At 48.0% G+C, this 19,685-nt stretch overlaps 1 protein-coding gene across 2 annotated transcripts in view; it reads right to left on the bottom strand.

Annotated features, from left to right (window-relative positions):
- VIL1 (villin 1) overlaps positions 1–19,351 on the bottom strand; it is a 36,827-nt gene extending 17,476 nt beyond the window's left edge. The window contains exons 1-5 of one of the 2 annotated variants that reach the window (XM_061557294.1): positions 18,887–19,351; positions 11,713–11,865; positions 11,140–11,214; positions 7,321–7,523; positions 4,470–4,578 (exon numbers count right to left, since the gene is read on the bottom strand). In XM_061557294.1, the coding sequence (XP_061413278.1) occupies positions 4,470–4,578; positions 7,321–7,523; positions 11,140–11,214; positions 11,713–11,784 (459 nt within the window). In that variant the 5' untranslated portion in view covers positions 11,785–11,865; positions 18,887–19,351. Of the gene's footprint in view, positions 1–4,469; positions 4,579–7,320; positions 7,524–11,139; positions 11,215–11,712; positions 11,866–17,482; positions 17,635–18,886 lie in introns of those variants that run through there. The other variant, XM_061557295.1, reaches the window with a different exon arrangement.
- Positions 19,352–19,685: the final 334 nt, after the last annotated feature.

The following is a 19,685-nucleotide window of genomic DNA, read 5'->3' as shown; positions in this document are numbered from 1 at the left end:
TGTCTCATGATTAACCAAGGTACTGGCGCTGTAATTAGCCAAATTATTTGGCGATACTGGCAGTGGTGCACAATCACAACTAACAAAAACCTCACATTCTTCAATAACATTGTGGCTTTAAATGGAAACACATATATAATAGGTGACATTTTGGGCAATGTTTTTCCTTCATAGCACACAGAGGCCAGAGAGAGAAAGCGAGATAGTTGGAGAGTCACTTTACACCACGGGGCCCTGATAAGAATTTCATTTTTAACAAGTTTCCTGATGAACAGTTTTCAAGTGGCACATGTCACTCGATCAGTTGGTTAGTCGGCCAACGGGTCGCGAATCGTGGGTTAAAGTGTGGGCACTTCCATCAAGATGCCTGGCCAGCATTGAAGCGTCAGTCAAATATCCTCTAGCCCAGGGGTCGGGAACCTTTTTGACTGGGAGAGCCATAAAAGCCAAATATTTCAAAATATATTTCATTGAGAGCCATATAGTATTTTTAACGTATAATAAATTAAATGTCTTATTTTTAATGCGACTTCTGGTGCTGCATGGTTTTGCTGATGGCCTTGTAGTCTGGTTCATACGTGGTGAGGTTGAGCTTCATGCAGGCGTGACCCGTGAAATTTATCTTCAAAACTAATTTCTGTTTACTTTAAAATGACACAGTATTATTAAGCAATATCACAAGTATTTTAAAATCAGTTCCAAACTGATTTTTTTATTATTACATTTTTTTCAACTCAAAATTGTCTGGGAGCCATATGCCGTCACTGGAAGAGCCATATATGGCTCGCGAGCCATAGGTTCCCGACCGCTGCTCTAGCAGAAAGCCCTTACATCAGCAGTGACGTGAGCAAGTAATCGCAGGACTGCACCTTTTAACTGAATCTAATCCAGTCGCACCACAACCACCGGCCTGTGCCTGCCTGTGTGTTTTTAAATCATTCATTGCAATGCCAAGCACACAAACAATCCATCCCCACCCCCCAACCCACTCCAATAGAAAGTGGCCGCACATTATAATGCAACGCAACAAAGCGGGAGCCGTCACGTGAGCCAGCGCTAACAGAGATGAATAGAGGCTGTCCACACAGAAAAACGCGCACACACACACAGCTCGAACGAAACGGCACAAACAGCAAGCGTGCAGCCGGCAGCTCACGCCCTGAATCGCCCTGGGAAACGCCCTTGTGCAACAGAGTGGCAGGGACAGATAAAGTTCACAATGGATCAAGGGACCTCATTACATATGTATAGCCTCAAAAAATGGCAGTAATGCGTATTATTCTTTGGGATTAATTTTTTGGGTACATATATACTCGTAGCCTATGACCAAATCGGCCGGAATGTGCCCTATCTCGTCAGATCTCGGAATCTAAGCAGAGCTGATTGGTCGTCAATGGCTGCTGCGAGGACATGTGATGGGTAGCAGAAGGGTAGTCCAACAAAAACCCATTATTATTCTGTACTTGCATGCGACCACTTCAATGCTCCCCCGTCTTCTCCAACACCGCACTGACCAACGCGGTGAAGTATGGTCCAATAACCCCATGACCCTCAAGGTGTCCTTCGTTAAGAAGCGAATTCCAAAAAATACTGTACATGTCCATATACAGTAATCATGAAAGTTGTAGTGTAGGTGAATGTTGAAGACCTCATGTACAGGGTGCCTGAGCCTGTGTTCATCACGAGAGGAATCTTGGCACGCTGCACACTTACCGACACTACCTATTCAAGGGCCAAACCTATCGAGTTCTAAACCTCTTTAACCACATAACAATTCCGAAAACAAAACATTGCACCAAATAAAAGTTTTCACTTTTTTTTAAAAAGCTTTAAAACTCATTATGCGATAACAGGGTTTAAAAATTGTCAGCCTACCGCCTAACTCGGTAGCGTTGGCAAGCGCGCCCCGACCCCCCTGCCTGGTTCGGTATGTGGTGGGGACAGGCGGCATGCTTTGTTGTGCTGGCTGATGCACAGGTGATGCATTCGACATTTGTGCCTCTTCCCCAGAGCCCACACACCTGGCCCCACAGCTGCTACATATGCCTGCCCTGGGCATGGGAGGCGGCAGCTTCTGTGAATGCTTTACAATATCAACAATGCCACTCACTTAACCCGCTAAGATACAAACAGTTACACACTTAACGGAATTGGGTACCAGAAGTGAGGTGGGGAAGCTGTGGCTTCATTTTGGTTGCAACAACAATATTTCCCCCCCCCCCCTCCCTTCTATAAAGTACCTAGAGGTTTCACGAATAAACTCTGCCCAATATAAATTAATTATATTTTTGTGACAACAATGAAAAATACATCGACACAGCTATGCAACAGCATTGCTGTCAAACATTGTTTCTTTTGGGTCTGATCGCGCAGATATAATGCAATTTTTTTTTACTATAACCTTGCACCACCCCGACAGAGATAATGAATTAAAGTTGCCACGTGGGAAAATAGGCCGATTGATTTGGTTGATCAGCAATCCAAAGGAAATGCTAAGAAAATGAACAATTTTGTCCGAAGTTTTGCTCGAGACTACAACCAGCATCATCAGATGATAACCAAGCTCAGCTGTTGCATTGACATTTTCAAACCCATAAGAAACTAATTATGAATCTAAATATTGGTCGTGAAAACCTTGGCGTGAAACTAGCAATGCTGAAGTCGGTGACAGTACAGGGAAATGTCTGGATAGATATCCCACTAAATTAATAGGATAAAATTATGCAAATATATGTTATTTTAAAAGTCTGCAGAGGTTTTTGTCACAAAATCTAAATAAACTTACTAAACATATTAACCTCTCCTGTTGACAAAACCAAAAACCGCAATAGGGAGAAATCAGTGGGGTATTTAAAAATGGATCATTACACGTACAAAATATACAACACCGCCTTGGTTTGCGATAAAACCCAAATAATGAAAATTTAATTGTGCTTGCGTTCACGTGTAGAGGCTTTCGCAACCAATATTACGACTCGTTGCTAGGGTTCCCGGTAAGATCGCAAAGCTGCAACGCCTCGTGTACAACTATACCCACAGTATCACGCAATGTAATCCCAAAAAAAGTATTACGAATTGAATTGTATTTTACGGGCCATTCTCACAGGGTCCTCAATCACAAATGGGACGGTGGCGCTCGTCCAACGATCAAGCAGCCTCAGCGTCTCGTGCTCGCTACGCAGCAGCCTCGTCACGGCACAGCTGCTCTCAACGGCGAGAGCCTGGCGGTCCCTCCGGGCCCTCAGCACTTCCCCATGCGCGTCCAAGTGGCCGCCGGCACCAGTGGCGTCTCCAGGGACGACGGGGAGAGTGCAAGGAGGTGGGACGGGGGGTGGTGCGGGGGGGGAGTCGATGCTCAACCCGTGAAAGCATCAACAGTTTGTGGCCTGGAGCAGCCTGGTAGCCACGGGGGGGGGGGGGGGGCTGGAAGGGGCTGAGCCCCCCTATATCCTTGCTTTGAGGCTGAGACACCCTCTCGTCTGCGGTAGTTATAGGGGGGCTGGACAAAATGCAGATGTTAGTACGATTAGGTGATGGGCCTTGCGGCCTTTCCCCATATACACGGAGGGATGTGAGCCGCAGGCCACGGGAGGAACACCTGATGGACTAGAGCAGGCCGTATCGTCTCGTGCACCCTCCCCCGAGTTTTTGTATGCCCCCCCCGCCCCCCCCACCCAACAAGATGACGCTTCGGGGCCAGCACGACGTGAGAAAGCAACATCAAGAGAGCCCAGGCGAGCACTTTGGGGGTGGGGGGTGTGAGGGTGGTTGTGGATGGGGAGTGTGGCCACTGCGAAACGAGGACTCGTTGGCCCCTTGTCGAGGGTGTGGCCCTCGGAGGTGTAACTTTTTGGCACGTGCCCTTTTGTCAATCCACCGCTGGATGACTGGCCCCCTCCCCCACGGTGTATGGGTTGTGGGGGGTTATTTCACTTCACTTCACCATGGTGAAGTATGGCCAAATAACCCCGTGTCTTGGTCATAGGCAGGCCCAATTTGACTCAATCACCCGTGAAAGAGCAGATCCGTCTAACAAACATGCAAAACTCTCCTGTGCGCAGAAATCCCTTGAAAAATAATATTGAGACTCAGCGAGGCCTTCCTGGATGAACAAAGTACGCGATTATGTTATGCCTATGAGACATTCACCTGGAATGCACCTGATCTCGTCATATCTCAGAAGCTAAGCAAAATTGAGTCTGTCACATGAGTAGCAGGTGTTATGGGCTGTGGAACTACGTTGTAGACATCAGAAGAGAGTGCAGCAAAATCCATTGTTGCACTGTACTCCTATGCTCTCTGCCTTCACAAACCGGTACTGACAAGCGTGACGACGTGCAGTCAAATAATCCCGATGAGGACACCCTCATCCAGCAGAGGATTTACAGAGGGCTGTACGCGTGCATTATTATTATGCTGTTGTTGTCAATGTCACTCTATCCCCATTGCCGAGAAGCTTTACAACCAACCTCGGTTGCCGTGACCGCCTTGCGTCCCTTGATGTGGAGGAGCCGCTGCACGTTGTAGGAGTTCGTCTCCGTGTGGTGGAACCCGGACGCGACGCCGCCTTTCTTGTAGCTGAAATAAAAAGAGGAGTGCGGGGAATTAGGGGGGGGGGGGGGAGCAGCAGGAATGTTTGTGGCAAGGTGGAAAGTGTTTTGGTAATGTATCCCCCAGGCAACAACGTCAATGCAGTATGATTAATCTTCAAGTGCACGCTTTGTGTACCGCGTGTATAGGACTAATTCCCGCTATGACTATTGTGCGTGTGTGACTGCCTTTGGGAGCAGACATACAAAGGATTTAACAAGATGTCTTTTGTAATTATTTTTCATTACTTTCCAGACACCACAAAGCGGGGAGGTTGTAGCGGTGGCGCAGTTGTTCGCGCTCTGAACCCAAACACCCGAGTTCGATTCCCTTCACGAGTTCGTTCCCGGCCAGTGGGGAGTGATATCTCTGAACCAGGTCTGGCCGCATCATCCCCTTCATGAACCGGCACCGACCGGCCTGATGACGTAAAGTTAAACACCTCCCACGAGGCCTATATCCACAAGTGGATTGGCCAGGGATTGCAAATTATGATGATAATGTCATTCAGTTGCAAGAGAATCTGCAGGAGTGCTCCATGTCCCTCAGAATCCCCTTCATGCTCTCCCCGGGCTGTCCCCATTTGTGTAAGAGTCACGCTACATTAATTCCAACACGGCAGCAGGACGAGCTCCAACGACACACAGGACACCAGCTCTGCCTGTGCCCCCGCCGCAACTCCCCGAGTTCCCCCGCCGATGAGCCAGCCCGGTCACTCCCCACAGACCCTGACCTGGCATCACCTCTCAGCGCAACACTGCCCGGGCGCTCGCCAGCATGCGACGACGGGACAACGTGCAGCCGGAACGTGGTGGCTCAAGCCGAGTTGACTTTAACGCAGATCTCTCTGCGTTGTGTCGACGCGTGCAATAATCGGCCACGGGCGTCGATCGTTTTTCCTGCCGTCGGTGCTTGCACTAAATGTGCAAACTACATGTTTCAATCCACATGCAGCCTTATGTCAATCCACTGCTGAACGAGGGCCTCCCAATTTCCACGTGGGTCAAGGGGGGTTATTTGACCATACTTCACCTTGCTGGTCGGAGCAGGTTAAAGGATGTAAGGATAGTCTTGGGGCACATAAGTGTACGGTACAACTATGGAATTTTCCTGCACAGCCCTTTGATGCACAGAAAGATGATTTGAAAGAGCGGTAGTAATTCATCAGCACTAATCAAGCCATTGTATTAAGTTAGAAGGGAGATTACTTTCGGCTTCGTGATTTCTGTTAAGGTGCACAAGTTCTGCAGAAATTATCATGAAGCTGTGGCCATGATGCAGCAATATGGCACAGAAATGTTCATAGACACAGGAACAAAAATCAGTACTGCCCCAACTTTCCTTCAAATACACAAGCGTGCAACAATTCAGACAATGACCCTGAATTGGAGGCTTAAGTGAAAAACTTGCTTGCACTCAAAAACACACACACACAGCCAAACAAATCCAACTGGCTCTTTGTTCCATCTAAAGCATAAAGCTGCTGTAAACTTGCCAATTTGCCAAAAGTGACCGTCGAAGACTCCACTTTCTAATGTGTTTCTGCTCAACCTCCAGACATCCAAGGACAGATCCTCATCGCTATTTGCATACTTGCATTGGCTCGTCCTGTCGTTGGTATTGAACGTCTCGAAAAATCCCAAAGAAAATTAAGCATCCAGCCAACTGGCTTGCTGCCACAACTTGATTGCGGGATTGGTGCAAGGAGGGACACGGGTTGGAGGAAGGGGGGGGGGCAGTGGGTGCGATGGCAGTGGAGAGCCAGGGTATGAGGCGCAGCATGTCCCGTGCTTTGCGGCGTGGAATGCCACAGTTCCCGGAGTGTTTCGGCGCGATGCGAGGCAGTGCTGCTGCACGGTGCCAGTCACGCGAGGGGTTGCGCCAGCAACATAATGACCAATCCTCTCCGATGTGCGTTTCAGGGGGCTGTACAGGGTATTGTTGAGCAAGATCTCCGACGTTTCTGTTCCAGCACATGGAGCGAAACCGTTGGACATCGCAGCGGACAAAACACGATAGAGTCCAAAACACATCGGAGAGCTATGCAACACAACCGTAAAAATACACATAGCACTGTCTAATCCTGTTTACTAAACCCCCTGCGTACAGTGTATGCATGCATGGGGGGTGGGGTCTGGGAGGACATGCCCCAAATGCTGAAAGTGACACGGAAGGAGATCCGGCCTCTACCGCCCACTCGCCTCGCTCTGCGGGACCTCCAAATTGACCATAACAACCACTCACACCGGCAGCACTTTCCCTAATCATGTTCCCGTGTGAATTTCCTGATAAGCCAACTGGGGCAATGCAGGGGACTCTAACGGTCTGTTTTTTTAAAAGCATCTCTTTGGTGTTGATAAAATTTTAAAATGATTCATGTTTCTATAGCGCCTAAACACGATCACATCGTGGACGTGTTTATTTTGCTGAGACAGACAGTCGGTCACACGCGGAAGGCTCTGGAGCCTGGACTTGTATAGGGGACAAGGATTTGACAGCAAGGGTGGCTGGAGAAAAAGAGCTCCAAACTACGGGGGTTGAGATTGAGGCGAATGAGCCATTCCCCACCGGGCACACGAGCTCATTTCATTGATCCATCTCGACGAACGCACTCTTGGAAGAACGTTATGGAGAAGGCAAAGCGTATCTCGTGTAAAATTGTGAATTGTACATCGCCCGACACAATCACGCCGCGGTGCAGTGACCGCGCCGCCGCACTGCGTCGCTCACACGACGCCGCTCTTGAAGTGTCCGCGGAAGACCTCGGACTCGTGTCCCTGGTACTCTCGGTGCTGCACAGGGAATCCACCCAGCGCGTCGTCCAGCTGCGTCGTGTACATGGCGGCAGCGGCCTGCTCGTCCTGCGAGGACTCCTGCCCAACCCAGTAGTGGACGTCGTACGTGGGGGTGGGCGACGATCCTGCCTTCTTGGCCTAGGAGCCAGAGAGAGGTGGGGGGGTGGGGGTGGCGGTTCATAGGTCAGAGGTTTATGGATAAATGCTAAGGTCGAGAGGTCGTCACGGCCAATGCCACCACGTGTCTCTGTTGGTTTATTCCTACCGCTATGATTCTGTCGTCGTAAAGTTGGCAATAGAACATCACGTTGTTTGTCACATTGTTAGTCCAATGCTGCTCCACAGGGTAACATTGCTCCTGCCTGACTAAGTTTTTGAACGCTAAAAGTGACAATAGCAATATTTATTTATATTGTTTCATTAAAATCAGAAAAATATCAGATTCTAAGTACTATTTGGGGAAGAACAAGATTGACGGTTGAAATGCATCGCCTTGACCATTTCCCCAATTGGGTTGTTTCTCCCCCCAAAAGAAATGACAATAAGCAGTGCGAGAACACATGAGCGAAACCTTTTTCAAGGTGGTACTTGCACCTGAGATGCTCAGCCAGTTCCTTGTACGAGTCTTTGTTTACTGCAGTGCCCGGAGAAATATCCACGCACGAGAAGGGATAAAAATCAAGGCTCTAGGCCAGGGGGTCGGCAACCTGCGGCTCCGGATCCGCGTGCAGCGGCTCTTTAAGGAGCTGCTTCGTGACGTTGTTTACAAAGGGACCACCCCATCTCGTATTTACACGCATTGTGGCTCTTGAAATACTGAGCTTTTTAGCGAATTCTAAATAATTTGCCCATCTTGTTATTTCGGTTTGCCGACCCTTGGCTCTAGCCTCACAAAGCCTACCAGGGTGATATTTCACATGGGTTAATGTTCCGAGTTTGCCGAAGGTAGGGCCTTTTGTCTTACGCCATATCACGTCCACCACTGATATTTACGGAACATCAAGTACATGGCACTAAATATTGACTTCATGTCAGATGTGGAAAAGTTGGACTGTAGCAGCGTGAGAGTACGGGGGGTTTGAGAAATCCTGGCTTAGCAACAGGAAAGTGTCTCCACTGGGCCAACTTGATGCGGGGAGGGAATGGGATAGTATAGTAAGGACTGGGACCATCCACAGTGCGAGTGAGATAAGAAACATTAAGTATAGACAGATTGCCAACAGTCCTTACATATTCATGATAAAGGTTTTTTTGGGTTAAATCGCGTTATTTATAAATGTGTCGTAACCCTCCACCATCCGACATGGCCAATCAGTAAAAAATGTGTCACGTTTACAAGAGACAAATAGTTTACTACTTTAGCCCAACGGTGTGTTGAAGAGCGAATCCACAACATTTACAATTTTTGAGTACGCCGTTTTGCTGGTAATTACATTCAGCATCATCTGGCAATTTGCCAGATGATGCTGGATGTAACACAGCAGTGGGTTAAAGTAGTGAACTATTTGTCTTTTGTAAACGTGACACATTTTTTACTGATTGGCCGTGTCAGGTGGTGGAGGGATTACGACACATTTATAAATAACGCGATTCAACCCAAAAAACTTTATTATGAATACTATTTGTCGCGAAAGTACTTGCATAACTTTTTCTGCAAGGATGCATACATAATATATTTATTTACCAGTGCAGACAAAAGTTATAACTGAATATGAAAGTTATACGATACATCGAGCGGAGTGGTGAGGCAGTGGTTAGTGCACTGTGTTACAAACCTAATAACCCGAGTTCAACTCCTGAGCACGGGTAACGTTTGTGGTGGTGGTGGAAAACAACATCCCCCCCCCCGCACCACCTGCCCACTTCACCAACCCACACTGACCAGCACGGAGAAATCTAGTCAAAAACAACCCCAGACACAGCATGGGGAAAGGACTGACAATGAAAAGGGCTGTGCAAGACAATAATTAATTATTTAACACGTGAGATTGTAACATTTGCCGTAGAATATTCCAGCGTGGGGCATTCCACGGTCTAAGCACGCACAAACGATTTGACGTAAACGAACAACGTTAAGGAGATGACGGGAATGCAGCAGCCACAAGCACGAGATGCGTCTCTGAAACAACTCTCCTACGTCTGGTTACATTGTCCCCACTCCAGCCAAGGGGCTGTTTGGGCGTTGCAATTAAAAGCTCACGCATGTGCGCATTGCACGTGCCACGGGGGTCGAGGTTCGGTCAGCTGCAATAATCTCATCGTCAGCAGATGCACGCACACCTACCTTTTTGATCCATTCGATTTAAAAGTTTCCATTACGTTAATTTTTTGTCGCTCAGTGGGGGTCCAAAGGTAGAACCTCAATTTGATGTGTGGGTATGCGAGTCACACGGGAAGGGTGTGCCGCTAACAGGAGTGTACCAGTGCATTGTTCGGTCAACTAATATCGATGGTCGAGTTCACGATACATTCACCACACGTAACGTGTTGATGCGATTCCTCCAGCCACTAGAGGCCGTTACATTCGCCACACGTAACGTGTTGATGCGATTCCTCCAGTCATTAGAGGCCGCTACATTCACCACATGTAACGCGTTGATGCGATTCCTACAGCCATTAGAGGCCGCTACATTCACCACACGTAACGTGTTGATGCGATTCCTCCAGCAATTAGAGGCCGCTACATTCACCAAACGTAACGTGTTGATGCGATTCCTCCAGTCATTAGAGGCCGCTACATTCACCACACGTAACGTGTTGATGCGATTCCTCCAGTCACTAGAGGCCGCTACATTCACCAAACGTAACGTGTTGATGCGATTCCTCCAGTCATTAGAGGCCGCTACATTCACCACACGTAACGTGTTGATGCGATTCCTCCAGTCATTAGAGGCCGCTACATTCACCACACGTAATGTGTTGATTGGATTCTTCCAGTCATTAGAGGCCGCTACATTCACCACACGTAACGTGTTGATGCGATTCCTCCAGCCATTAGATGCCGCTACATTCACTACACGTAACGTGTTGATGCGATTCCTCCAGCCATTAGATGCCGCTACATTCACCACACGTAACGTGTTGATGCGATTCCTCCAGTCATTAGAGGCCGCTACATTCACCACATGTAACGTGTTGATACGATTCCTCAAATCATTAGATGCCGCTACATTCAGCACAATAAAAAAATATATCGATTCTCGACCTTGAATCGTGATAATTTATTAAATAGCGTAGGGGCATAAATCATTATACCTCTAATTATTAGCGTGCCACTCTTTGATAAAGGAATTTTTTGGTTTCCTTCCACGCGCAATATAGATTACTCATTAAAGGATTTGAACGACAATGCGACCTTCCCGGGAGACTTAGTAAAGCTTTCCTCACTAAATGAAGGTTTAACGAAATATTCTCCAATGTCGTATTCGACGGTCATACACCCACCCTGACCAATTAACCGCCCACACCCAGTGCGGTATTTTGTGCACGGTGCAACGGCCTTCTACAGATGTTTACAATTCCGACCTCGTCACATGCAGCGCCGCATGTCTTAATCCCGCGTACATTCGCTTACTTCTAAATTCCCGTGTTTCAAGCAGTTTGCGCATTTCCTCCTGTTATCTATTTGCGCAGAATGTAAGTCCTATTTCCATTGATGTTCACACACCTGGCCTTTTCACAATTCTCCCTGTAACCTCAGTCCCACCCCCCCCCCCCCCCAAAGTGTGCCAGAATTTTCTGCCACAGAACAAACCGAGAGAATGATGTAGCAGTCACCCTCAAAGAAACTGCCATAGGCCTTCTGGGGCACGGCAGCAAGCTCCATTTTCTGCAGAGAGAGCCAGGACATGGCACCAGTCACAGGGAGGTCACATTTACATCCATATAAGGTTACAGTAGCATTTTACGGAGCCAGTGGTTTAGTGCCAGCACAGGCACTCAAACTTTCGCGGGAACTCGACAAGAAATAATTTGCTAATCTTGAAAAGGCAACATTTAATTGCCCATCCCTCAAGTAAAACCAAAGTGCAGTGTTAAGCTCAGCAGGCACTTTGATTGAAGGGGGAGGTTGTCCAAAGGTACAATTGATGGTTTTTACAGCAGCCACCAGAAGCTATTTTTAAAATGGACCGTTAAATTAACTCCAGCCACTCAATGCACATGTAGAATTACAGCTGATGTATACTTTTAAGTACACAATAAAATGTATGGCTATATGCCTTCCTTGTGGTATATATTCTTCAATTACTATTTTCACCATAACAACAGCAGAGTTATCTCGCGTGCTATCATCACAAGTGTAAGGGGGGCTCTCCTACGTCCTCACCTCCACTCTCCATATGTGGAGGCCGGCGCTCTTGGGCAGGTTCTTGAAGACCTCAGCGGTTGTCTCAGGCATGATGTCGGTGGTGGAAGCGAAGTTGGTGGCGGTGAAAGGTGTTGGTGGTGTCGGCGTCGGCGATGATCCGGCGAGGCACGGCTGTCGTGGCAGGAGAGAGGCAGAGAGGAGAGATTATCCCCGCGTACGCCTTAACCACATGCCTCCGCTGGGTATAAAGTTCACACCGCTAAATTAATGTTCATTCATGCAGTGCACAGGGCAACGAGAAAGAATGCGCGGTTTAATGTTTAACTCACCGGCACCTTGCTTGATGAAAAAAAAAGGCACGAATAAAAGTTATCAATGAGTTCCCATTAGGAGATAGAGAAGTTTTGTTTTTCATCTGCATGTAACTCTGGTTTTTCACTGGCATGTAGGTTCCACATCGTAGCACGTTGTAATGGGTCTCCCTATAAAATAAAACACTGTGCTGGGCAAATCATTGGAACGTTTCACTTGTCCTTCAAAAGAACTTGACTAAGACTGCATGCATTCAGGGTCCGATTAATGTGTCCCTTTATCTGCTCCAGCTGACCACCAAGGTCAAAGAGACTCCATTAAATGGGTCCTAAAACCTCCCACAGGTGGCTACGGGTGGCTGCGTAATGTGGAAGTTGTTCCTCTATCATAAATTAATGCACCGATAATGGCAATCACACATTCAAAGTCATAATCATCAAACATGGTCAATCCACTGCTGGATGAAGGACTCTCCATGCAATTGCCATCTCTCAGGATCCTGTAAAGTAATAATTTACAAAGCACACAAGCCGATTTCATCACTCCATCTCCTTGTATATTTTTTTCTCGGACACTTTCCATACTTTGGGTAGCCACAAAATCAGCATTCATGACCACCGGCCATTTCCCGTCCTGCCCAAGCACTCAATGACTATTCTTCACAGTTTCGATTATGCCCTTAATCTACGTATGCTCTCTAATCCATGTTCCTCTTTTTGTCTCTAAATGTGATTCTAAGCATGCATCTCTCCACTCGAATGCCATTTGTGGCCATTTATGCAGTAATTTTCACTTTGCCTTCAGTCTTCTCCATGAGGGTAACATTTGAATGCGCAATGCATCACACGTTACAGTGAGGATGCAGTATTTCTCTGCGCCGAGATGATAATCTTTTCTTTGAATTATGGATGATATTGATTGGCGCACAGTTGAAGGCTGAACCAGCCTCTCAATGGAAACACCGATGAACATTCTACAATGCACTATTTCAGTGATCACAAATCACCCCCACATTGTTAAATAACCTGTGATATTGTAGACACGTTTACGGCTCTTGATGAGAAGTGATAAAATACATGGACGCAGAGAGCTGCTGCAGTAGCTCATGTGCTGCACTATGAACCCAGAGACCTGAGTTTGATTCCTGGTCACGGCTAACATCAGTGGCGAGTGATATCTGAACCGGTCCTGCCTCCTCTCTCCACTATCCAAATGGAATGGGAAGGCATTTATACCTCTCTTATAACCATTGCATGTGTAGTGTTGTAAAGGACCACTACACATGCATAGCTTTAAAGTAAAAACAAATATCATGAACGCAGAGTACCGAGCTGACACCGTTGTGAAGCCGAGTTCGAATTCAGGCAACTGCTTGTGATTAAACTGGGTTCTCAAGTGTAGCACATTTAAGTTTGTTATGCACTTAATCTGGTAAAATTAAAGCTCTGAGAATTAAATATATGAGCTTGACTGTCATTGGATGACCATTGTTCTGTAGCAGGGCAAGTGGAAAAAAGTGCTGTCCTCTTGTGTGGTCACGGGCAGGGAATCCAAAAGTAGTTTTTTGATATCTACTTCCACGGGCTATTTTCTAACACAGGAGGGGGGTTGCACAATGCTATGTGAGAGTTCGGAACGGATTCTTCTTCTCTAAATGCTAACAAGAGCACAGTTGGGACAATTTTGAGAAGATACAAAAATATAAGCTTCCATGAAGCTCATCTCATGCACGTTAAATTGTGTGTTGGTTCCTTTCTCACCAGCACTGTTTGATATTTAATTGTCTTCATATTGTGTCCCTTCCTGCCCTTCACCTGAGTCCCCCCCCACCCCCACCCTCCTTTCAATCTATCTTGGCCATTAATGAACAGATTTTCCCCACTCCGCTAGCCGCTGTCCCTTATTAGTGATGAACCAGTGGATGTGAAAGGCGGAAAGATATTCAATTGTTAATTAGTACATAAAAGGCTGAATCGCAACAAAGGGCTCCTTTAGGACATTTCCACGATTCTGAATATGACGGCTGCAAATATATAAATAGCAAATTATTCAGGGCAACAACAGACTGGAACCGACTTGCAATAATGAGAAAATTATTATGGTCTGGGTAGCCTTGGACAAAGGCTGTGATTGAGACGAGGATAAAGTGGTTCGGAAGACGAGGCAGAGATGGTTAAAAGAGCTGGTTTTTAGGATTCAATGGGCATACTCTTGGAAGAGAAAGGCAGCATATTGCAATTGCTGCTTGTAATTCTACATACAGTAGCCAGGAAAGCCTGACCCGCATCTCCAACTTTTTTTAGACGGGGCCTCCTTTAAGTTTTTGGGCATTTTTACTGATCAGAGAGGAGAGGCTGCACGTGTGTAGCAAACCCAAAAAATATTATAATTTGTTCAACGAGATCAGCAACCAGCTTGCCTCTACTTCCCTACATCGGCCATTTTGCAGTCCTGCAGCTTGTGGCACCTGTGTGATCAAAAATCCGTGCATTTTACGGGCTGGGAGGGAATATTCTGTGGTTCGCATGCTGCGATATGACGCCGGCAGATTGAGTTCAATTCCCCCAGTTACGGCGAATTTGCACGGCGAGTTATATCTGATCACCAGTGGTGAAGTATGGTCAAAGAACCAGCATGACGAACACGTCATGGGGAGGCCTTAATTCTGCAGTGAATTGATAAAGGGCTGTAAATTATAATTATTTTATTTAAGAGCTCATAAGGACCCAGCAGTATCTTGTTAAAGGGAGACCTGGTTTAAAATAAGTTTAAAATAAGTACGGCAAAACAGTATACACCGACAAAGAGACCCACAGAGCTCTATAGACTCACATAGAGGCTCATAAGTAACCTCTGTGAAACAGTAATGCCCCGCGGGACTCTAGATTAGGCTCCCACTGTGTTGTGTGTTTATTAGAAAGAGATGAACTCTGAGAAGCAAACAGAGCGTGGCTGGCAGCCAAGCACGAAGGGGGGCACAGGGATTAGGTGTCTTAAGGCACCGCGGGGGGTCACGTCTGCCTCCACTCCTGAGATGTCGACTGGCTGACCGTTAATATTTGTACACATAACAGCCCTTTCGTCAACCTACTGGTGGCTAGTGCAGATTGGTGTTGGTTGGGATGAATGGACGCGGAGCATAGAATCGCAGTAGAGTACAACAATGGCTTTTACTGTACCGTCCTCTGCCGACCACGATGTAGCGGTCCCACAGCCCCCTGTGACAACCTGTTGTAGATGTCATTACCTGAGAGCTATCCAGCGAGGTCTCACAAAGTGGGCTAAGAGTAAACCCTCGGGAGAGGGCCGCAATGAAGAGCATTCCGTCACAATCGTTTTGGTGCGATCTCCACAACACATTCACGTGGCACTATTCATTGAGCCAGGTAGATAGGATTATTATTTTCATAGAAATTTTAAAATTATTATAAAAAAACACCTTTTTACAAGTATTTTCGACAAATGTTATTCCGGCTGTATGATCGGTGTCAAGCGACAAAGGAATCCATTCCGATTTCTAAATCTTTGCGTAAAAAATCCCGATCTAGTAACCTCTGGTCTACATGGCAGAGGGCAGTGCTTTCCCACTCGCTCTGCCATCGACAGTACTGTTCACCACACGACAGGCAAACCGAGATTTCTCATTATCAGGCGTGTAATTTAGGTAAATTAACTGCAGAACTAACATTAATGTGATACTTGTTTTGTGTGTACAATGGTAACCACACTGAGATAATCGGCTTGCTACATTTAAGAACCCCGTTTTAATCACAAGGCGATTGCCTGGATTCAAAACCCAGAATTCTCAGGGGGTTCCAGTTCCTTGCTCTGACCTGAGCCACATCGGCAACATGGGGTGGGAATGATTCTTTAGGTTTTTTTGTTGTTGTTGCAAGTAGCCATGGAGGCCCATACCGAGTAACCATGGGGACACGTGAAGGTTATTAAAGGAGGCAGCAGCACAGCAGGTGGCTTCTCCTGCCCTGAATGTCCCCACGCCTGTTTAATAGACAATCACATCCACAATTTAATAAGACACTGTGGCTAAATGCTTGCTTCAGAATTTAATTACAAACACTTACTGTTTTAATTTCTATTGAATATTCATGTTAAAAAAACAAACGTGTATGATAATTCAAGGGGATACTTTTTATAATCTATCTGCTGATGGGGATCATAGATTGACATTTTCTCGTGTCCGTTCTTTAGACATGGCCATGCCTTACACGAATCTTCAGCAATGCGTGGCCTGTTCAAACAATGAGTTGCTATGCAACCTTGATGCTATGGGTGTGAGTCATCCACAAAGGTTAAGGGTAAATTACATCACGAATTAAGAATTTTCATCAGTGTGGGGTTTACCAAAATAAATTAGGCATTACAGTTCCATCTTACCGAGTGAATTAGCTAGATTAACTTTTTATCCAATCATAGCTATACGAAGGCTAGATGGTTCCTTTTAATGAGAGATGTAGACTTATACAAGTACACGGAAACAGCAGCTCACACAGGCTTGTGCCGATACTCAGAAATGCACGGATATACATGAACACCCAGCGACTTACAAAGAGACCCACAGATTAGCAGACCCATAAGCCCACAAAAATCCGAAGACGTAAATTAACCTACCAAAGAGTCCCTTTGACATACAGTATATATTTCACCTTCACCTGCCAACAGCCAAGAGAGCCCATTGCGACCAGGATTCCAAAAGGCAGAATTGAGATTCAATTAATGGTGCCACGTTAAACCAGCGAGGATTGTTACGCTTTGACATGCGTCTCAAGCCACTTTGTTACATCCTCGGGTGTTTTATAGAAAACATTGACAGACGACGACACACGCAGTTACATGAAACGTGTGCCAGACGCTGCTGGGAAAAAAAACCCCACGGCCTCATCTAATCAACCCGGTAAATAACATGGAAGCCACTCACAATTGCCATCTCTCACAAGGTCACGTCAAAGCGGTAATTGACCAACCACGCAAAAGCTTCCCACAATCAGGGCTAAATACGAGAGCGCCCTTGCAATGTGCAACAAGGCAGGTGACGCCGGTAGATTTGGCACGGTGATGGTATTACGAAAGCAACGCATGCTAATTTGACACGGGGGCTGAAAATGTGCTCGTCCGCGCATCTCACCGACCTCCTCGTGCGAGAAACATTCCACTGCTGCGGATTTCAACCCCACAACTCCACGTTCGGACTACTACGTCCAATCCGGGGGGGTTCTGTGACCCGATTGATCGCGTGCCTCTGACCCTACACGGGCAGCAGCAGCAGCAGCAACACGTTTACTGCCGACGGTGCAGTGTCAAATATTGCGTCGTCATGTGAACCAATTCTCGATTTCCTATCGCCGTAAAGCCTCATTATTGCTTTACCTGTGCGCACCGCCCGGCAGTTGTGAGCCTTAACGAGATGGGCGGGTGTCGGTAAAGCGGCTGTTTTAGATTCAAAGCGTCGCCGACTCACCGGCCTGGCTCGTACGGAGCAGCAACTGGAGGGTCAGGAGACCAGCGAAGGCAGCAGATGGTGCGTTTGCAAGAAATATATATATATACAACCCACAAAAACAAACACGACAAGAAAGGACAACACCTCCCCGTCTGCCCACGAGAGAACGACGACACGCGCTTAGGAAGAAGACGCGGCTGCCACCTCCTCTGCCTCCACTACCAACCTCCCAGTGTCGCACGCGGTCTCCACACAAATCCGCTGCGCGCTTAGCAACCAGTCATCCGCATTGATCCAGGCTGCACTTAGCGGCAGAGGACCTCTCTCAGAGCCCGCCCCCCTCGTGGCTCACTCACGGGACGTGCCTGCCCCCCCTCTCGTTTTTTATTCCCACGAACACAACCACCACCACCACCACCATTCTTCTTCTTCCACTCTCTCTCTCTAGCTCCCCGCCCGCTCTGCTACAGTGGTCGGCGATGTTTGCGAGCACCTATTTCGAGCCACACAACAACAACGACGCCACTCAGTGACGTCACCCCAGCGCCTGTGCCAGGCTAGGTGCACTTTAAGGCTATCGACCGTGAAGAAGCGTCGAGGGCTGGCTGGAAAGCTGGTCACGAAACAGACCCAGGTGGCTATGGGCTCAACGCCGAGCGGATGTTGCCACCTGTGTTGGCACAGATTAAGGCAGGCAGATGCACAGTTGCGTTCATTGTGTGAGCGACATCACAGCCACGCCTTTGCAGGTAGGTTACTCATTTAAGGCGGAGATGACCCAGGAGAGGCCAAGTACAGATTACAAATGAGTCGTGGGCGACACGACAATGTTCGTGTATTGCGCCACCGCTCCCCACTCCGTAGAGCACACACGAGCGTACAAAGACAAAGATCCCCCGTATAGCCTCAACACTTTTTCTGGCAAGTGCTGTTAGCGAGCACCTATGAACGCCAGCACGGCACGCAAGCGAGCGAGTGGGTGGGTGGCCAGCGCCACGCCCGGCCGTCTTTGTTTCCCCGGCGGCGATGATTTACACACCGCACCAGGTACTCATTTGAGGCCGAGTCGACCTAGGCGACGCCCAGGACCCGAACACCAGGACCTTCTCGTTAACACGCGCACACAAACACACACGCGGGTTGCCGTAAAGCCGACAACGCAATCCCCCACCACCCAACACACACGCGACGCGGCAATGCGCGCATTTGTGGTCTTGAACATTTCACGCAATAATGTCCGAGAAAAGCCCTCGGGTGCGCAAACAGAAAAAAAAACCATTCCCCACTTTACAAAACACACGCGCACACACACAAACACTCACACACACACAAACACTCACACAAACACTCACTCACACTCACACACACAAACACTCACACACACAAACACTCACACACAAACACACTCTCTGCTTCTCTTACCGCAGGCGCGTCCAAGCGAGGCGGCAGGCACAACGACGCTCACGATCCACGCTTGTGGTCCCCCAGACGTGCGCGTCTCGGATGATTTGACCGGCAGTTTGACGGCACGAAACGCGGCACGCGGAGGAGCTACGCGTGTCCTCCCGACCACCACTGCACGGCACAGACGATTTACCGCGGGTGGCCTCTCCTACGTTCAAGCCGTTCCACCGGGGATAAATATCAAGCAAGAGGCGACTGTCGATTTTTCAAGCGGGGAAGGACTGGCGAGGGAGCGCAACGTTGACGCGCAAACCCCGAGAAACTCTGGCGCAGTTCTGTGAGAAGGAGGAGGAGGGTGGCTCATGCAGCTACAGGGGCTGCTGCTGTTGCTGATGATGCTGCTGCTGATGATGATGCTGGCTGCTGCTGGACCCCGACGCGCAGTCGCGTCTCCGCCCCTCCTGCCCAGCCACTGCGTGGATTTGCTGCTCGCTGGCGTAATCTCTCTGGGGACTGGGTTTGGTGGGGGGGTGCAAGGTGGAGGAGAGGGGTGGTGGTGGTGGTGGGGGGCGTGTCCGATACCTCTCACTCACTCTACCCCCTACTTCACTATTTTTTTTTGTAACCACGTTGTTTGAGAATTGGGGTTGGATTAATATTCTCTCATCGGCCTGGCGCTCTGCTAACCTCGTTGTTGGCGATTTAGATTTTGGTCGAAAAATGGGACATTGCGACAAGACGGCAATTATTTCCTCCCCTCGCAGGTGGTTGCAGGACCCCCCCCCCCTTCCCACCCACGGTGTGCACGCTCCATACA

This window comes from Lethenteron reissneri, chromosome 23, assembly GCF_015708825.2.
Source record: "Lethenteron reissneri isolate LAM-NWPU_2019-01 chromosome 23, ASM1570882v1, whole genome shotgun sequence".
Classification (NCBI taxonomy): domain Eukaryota; kingdom Metazoa; phylum Chordata; class Hyperoartia; order Petromyzontiformes; family Petromyzontidae; genus Lethenteron; species Lethenteron reissneri.
The sequence above is the reverse complement of the archived record's forward strand: the minus strand, read 5'-3'. Positions and strand labels throughout refer to the sequence as shown.